At 33.8% G+C, this 5,511-nt stretch overlaps 1 protein-coding gene across 1 annotated transcript; it reads left to right on the forward strand.

The window, feature by feature from the left end:
* Window positions 1–245: 245 nt before the first annotated feature.
* On the forward strand, window positions 246–4,503 carry LOC149247697 (putative protein phosphatase 2C 44). Its single transcript, XM_089445023.1, has 3 exons — window positions 246–492; window positions 3,912–4,185; window positions 4,352–4,503. Exons 1-3 carry the CDS (start codon window positions 355–357, stop codon window positions 4,501–4,503), a joined length of 564 nt encoding a protein of 187 aa, XP_089301149.1. The 5' UTR covers window positions 246–354.
* The last annotated feature ends 1,008 nt before the right edge of the window (window positions 4,504–5,511 follow it).

Here is a 5,511-nt window from a genome sequence, read left to right on the forward strand (position 1 = left end):
ATTCTTACCATATGCATTACCAAATTGTGTTCCATCCCGGAATCCTATGACAATTGCAAGGCAGATAACCATGAGAACATAGTTAACTTTAGGTGAATAGATCTAACCCTCGTAGTTTTGTGAGGTATGAACAATATTCACTCGAGGGAAGCAACTAAGAGCCATGGACTGTCTTATGATTGAGAATGTTGCCGTAATCAATGCTTGACTGGCTACAATGGCTGCTAAAGTGGCAACAATACGGCAGTTGGCTTCACTCCATCCTCATCTGATACAAGAAAAGGACGTTGCAAGTTACCAAACAATAAAGTAATTCATGGATTTCATTTAGTGAAGGGTAAAACAAGGCATGATATGGAGGACTACCATGTCGCAGAGTATAGGCATGTAGAAGATCATGATTTGGGGCTTTTTGCTATCTTTGACGGACATTTGGGACATGGCGTCCCATGTTACTTGCAATCAAATCTTTTTGACAACATTTTAAATGAGGTAGGTATGAAGTGCTCGTGCCTTGGATGGTCATCTCAAATTTTCTTGGACTTTTTGCAAGATTTTGTATTGCATTTCAACCTTTTTCGTAAATTTTTGAACTGATCAACTTTATTCAATTTTGTTAATGATGATGTTTTAATACATTTTTTAAACATTTTTTTAAAGGGTTTTATTAAAACTAGTGTAGATTCATCAAATTTGGGTTCATCAAGTACTGAGAGGGATCAAATTTCTTGAGGTGTAAATTTTTATTATTATTTGATCTCTCTTGGTATTTGAGAGATCCGGGTTTAAGATGGATCTATGCTATTTTATTTATTTTTTAGATATTGCCATATATATATGTAACAACATCTATGTAATACTGGGCTGTAGAGCACCTTGTTACTGTCGTGAAATTCCCAAGAAAATACTATATTTTTCTTTTGGTAAACTGACCTTCCAATTCATGAAGTAAAACTTATGATGAGTGTGCCTTTCGTCCCTAAATGTGTAAAATTTTTACAGCTAAGAATAACTGCAAGTAATATTGAGAATTTATAAAATTTAAATTTCTCAAAAAAAAATGATATTAGTTTATTTAATAATATTACTCATTTAAAAATTTTAAATATTGTGTGGGGTTCAAAGATTTTAGGGTCTATTTTATTTATGGTGGTTGTGAAGGGTTGTTTTGCAAAAGACATTAATAATACATATATTTAGGTCAATAATTCTAAGCATTCACAATCCATGAAGCCAATTAAAGAGTTTGAAATGTATTTAAAAGCTAGGGGAAAATTAAAATACAAAAGTCAATAGTTAAAACCATTTCTAACCCATCACAATAGAAATTGGAATTTTACTTTGAATCAACTTTTTGTGAGTAATTTATAAACCATGGATATAATATTTTCCAAATACAAATTCCCTAGAACCTCTTGAAAGAGACTTTTAAATATCAATTTTCTTCATAAAATTTGAAAAAATTCAGTCATAAATGGTGCGAAAAAAGGTCTTGCCTACTACCACTACATATGGTTAATTCTAATTTTTTAACAGTGAATTACAAAAACACTATTAACAAAACTGCATGCAATGTTCATTATTGAAATGTATGGCATGGGCTAATTATACACCAACAATTTCAAACATTTACTCTCTATACCAAATAAAATAAAAATCAAATTTGTTAAAAAAAACTAATAAAAAATTAAAATAACAAAATTTATTTTATTACACAATTTTGATGGTACTCAATCCACTATTATTATTATGTATATAGATCTGGGTAAAATTGGATCCTGCTTCTGATATTAAATATGGGTCAAATTGGATCCTGCTTCCGATATTAAAGATGTAATGTAGAATAAGCCTAGAACCCAATGGCTATTGAGGCCATTGTACCTCAAAAAATTACACCGTACAAAACAATTATTCAAGTGACACCTTCCATTAATTCCATTTCAGCAAACAACAATCTCAGTTGTATACCATGAACCATGTCGTCAAAATTTTGAGGTTCAGGGTAAATAACCGAGATTGCTTTTGCTGAAACGGAATTGATGGGAGGTGTCGCTCGAATAGTTGTTTTGTACAATTTAATTTCTTGATGTACATTTGGATTACGTGGTTCATGGTATGTAACTGAGATTGTCGTTGCTCAGATGGAATTGATAGCAGATGTCTCTTGAATACTTGTATTGTACAGTGTAATTTCTCGATGTACATTGGCCTCAAATATAGAAAAGAAAGTATAGACACTAAGTGCTCACTCCTAGATGAGGATCTAAATTGGTGAGAGTTAGTCCTGGCTATTTAGTATTGTTTTTATATTACAGTACCATTTCCTATTAACAGACGATAGAAGATAAGATAAGACTAGTTTTATTAATGGCAGTGGGTGACCAAAAGAGAGGTCGACGGGGCTCAAAAGTACACCAGTTACAACATACTGTGGAAGTGCCCATTACTTGTCATTAGGTATAGATGTAAAAAGTATAGGAGGGAGAAGAAGCATCCACATCTGTATCAATCACTCTGTAGCTACTGATGCGCTGCTTGATAATGTCACCTAGGGAGTGCCTGGGTAGTACCAATCTATAGTCTACATATTTAAATTAGTGCTGGAAAGGGGTTTAGCAAATTTCAGTCCTTTCATTAGTTGAGTAGGGTTTGATTCCCAACTTAAATCGTAATCTAGAATGAGATTCTTGATTTTGCCCACAATGAAACTCTCTAAATTAGCTAATTTGTAAGTCTATTTCAATTGTTACCAACCTATATCCTTTCTGAGTTGGATGATAGGTATCACGCCTCGTTACCAAATGCATATATTTTTTATTATCTTATTTTTGAGCCCTTGGGTTGGCTTGATTGGGCTTGGAGTTAGACATTGAACTTCTCAGAAATGGGATGTCACAAGTTCAACTCTTACAATTCCTTTGGGGTTATGCACTGTAATCAATGCTGATGGTCTACCTAGTTTACCATCTATGAATCATGGGGAATACTTGTAATCAATGCTGATGGTCTACCTGGTTTACCATCTATGAATCATGGGGAATACTTGTAATCAAAATTCAACATCTATTTAAATTTTATAGTTGATTGTATTGTGACATGTATTGTTTTGCAATCGCTAGTCAATCAAAAATTAAAATTATACATTAAATTGGAGCAGGTTCAAAGTTTCTTTCCATTTTCCAAATTGCATATGTTTATCTCAATTTCCTAACTTGATTGTAACTTGTGAAACAATTTCGTTTTCTCCTCTATTGGTTCTATTATGGTGTTTCTACTTGCATTGACTTCATGGGTTAATTTCCTGTGTTTTATCTTTGGCATATGATATATATTGTTAATTGTAACAATGATCTGCATCAATGAACAAGATTTTTCTAGTTGTGATATATTGCCATGTCCATTTCTCAAACCTCAAAGGCGAAGATTCTCCAACATTTTACTTCTCACATATAATGAATTTCTTGTTTTTCCCCATCATATTTCTAGTTGAATATGTTTCATGCGTAAATCCACTATTTTTCAAATAGCTTAAACTGTTCATATATTTCCTATACTTATATGTTCATTTGTCTCTTGCACCTATCCAAAGAAAAAACGTCCAATAGTAGCATGACGTCATGGCATAAAGCAATAATGCTTCCTTATTGCAAAAATTGCGTTTGTGACAAATCGTTATCATTTTTTATAATTTCCTTCATTTATATAAATATGATGGTTCTCAAATGACTCTTTAGAAAAAAAATTGTATATTAGATGAGATTTCTGACTCTGATGCACATCCAGTAAAATGCTTTTACAGCTGATCTGCCATTCGTTGTATTGGTTGTCACTTGCTATTTTCAAAGTTTCGTATGGTGTAAAATGCTAATTAAGTATTTTAATGCTGACAAGTATCTCTGATAATAATGGAGCCGAAGTTCTGGACAGACCCAGAAAGTGCCATCAAGAATGCATACAACCGGACTGATGGGAAAATTTTAGCAAAGGCAGCTGATTTAGGGCCCGGTGGCTCCACAGCAGTCACTGCTATTTTAGTTGATGGGAAAAAACTCTTTGTAGCAAATACAGGGGATTCTAGGGCTGTTATATGTAAAAATGGCATTGCTATTGAGCTGACTGTTGATCATGAGCCAAGTATTGAACGCCAAAACATCGAGAAGGGTGGATTTGTGACACTCCTACCAGGTACCACTACAAATGCTGTGTAGAGATTAATTTTAATGAGAACATACTTAAATAATTTTTTGATTTGTAACTTTATAATTCTATCTTAATGGTCTAGCTCAAGAGTAACATTTGAATGGTCACAGGAGAAACTGTATACTTAATGGCTTTTTTTTTTATATATTAGGAGATGTACCTCGAGTTCATTTAAGTTCAGAACCAGATGTGAGAGACACGACCATAGATGCAACCACAAAATTTCTCATTTTGCCTAGTGATGGATTGTGGAAGGCAGGGCATTTTTTCCAATCATTTACTTATTTGCATAGTTACTATTAGATGCATATTTTTTTCACAAACTCATCTCATGGGAGAAAGCATCTAGGAAATTTTTTGATTACTGTATTGTCATTAATTTTACTCGAATACTTCATCTGAATACCAGAGAGGTTCTTTTTTGAAGTTCTTAAAGAAAGATGCCCCAAGTAACTGCATTGCAAAGAGAGGATTTCCTTTCCCTAGGTGCCAGATCTGAGGGGCATTTATCTGCCCAGTCCCTGGAATTGCACGTAGTGTCACCCCTTAACTTATGGTATAGGAATGCGGAAAACTGTAGCGAGAATGGAGGTAAGGTGGTTGGCTTAACATTCCGTCGACCTCACCAGTTGAATCAAAGATGCATTATATTATTACAAATTAGCAATGTATACATGGGCAAGAATTCTCTTCTAATCGAATAGAATGCTAAAACAGACAGTATGTGGAAGTAGAATGATAAGTCAAGCAAATTGATAAAATGTGTGTATTGAACCTCATAGCTATCCCCTTTCTCCAAGACCTTCACCAAACAAATTTGCAATTTTCCTACTTCAGACATAATCAGCCTTTGAATGCATAATGATTCCTACTGTGTTGGCAATGCTTCCAAATCAGAATCAAATACTTGCAGACAGAACTTTTATTTTCAACTTTTCCATACTGCTGCAAATGTTTGGTAATCCTTCGTATCTCTTCCAACGTTGGTGAATGAATGCCGCTTTTGTGAATAGATTCAAGTACAGTTTTTTGTTCCAGCGTTGGCTTCCATCGATGAGTGGAGCCTCTCGTTGTATTTTTCCCTACAGAGATGGATAGATGAATTAATATAAGAAAAAGAGATGCATCAACAAAATTCAAAAACACAGGCAGATCCATAAATCTAGCACTCTAAAAAAACAATAAATACCTGATAGTTTTCTGGTCATTGTTGGGTTATTGTAGCCTTCATATTATTCACTAGCAATTGTCCCAAAAGGTACAAAGAGAGGCCGATAGGATTATTAAATTGGAATTGTTGAATTTTTCTAG

Source organism: Pinus tabuliformis, chromosome 7, assembly GCF_031772625.1.
Source record: "Pinus tabuliformis cultivar Carrire ecotype Pingquan chromosome 7, CPIR1, whole genome shotgun sequence".
Classification (NCBI taxonomy): domain Eukaryota; kingdom Viridiplantae; phylum Streptophyta; class Pinopsida; order Pinales; family Pinaceae; genus Pinus; species Pinus tabuliformis.

Excerpts from the sequence above, each read along its gene's own strand:
- LOC149247697 (XM_089445023.1), top strand. The coding sequence starts at position 355 with ATGGAGGACTACCATGTCGCAGAGTATAGGCATGTAGAAGATCATGAT. Across the intron at positions 493-3,911 it reads TTGACAACATTTTAAATGAG|CCGAAGTTCTGGACAGACCC; the intron begins GTAGGTATGAAG and ends ATAATAATGGAG. Across the intron at positions 4,186-4,351 it reads ATTTGTGACACTCCTACCAG|GAGATGTACCTCGAGTTCAT; the intron begins GTACCACTACAA and ends TTTATATATTAG.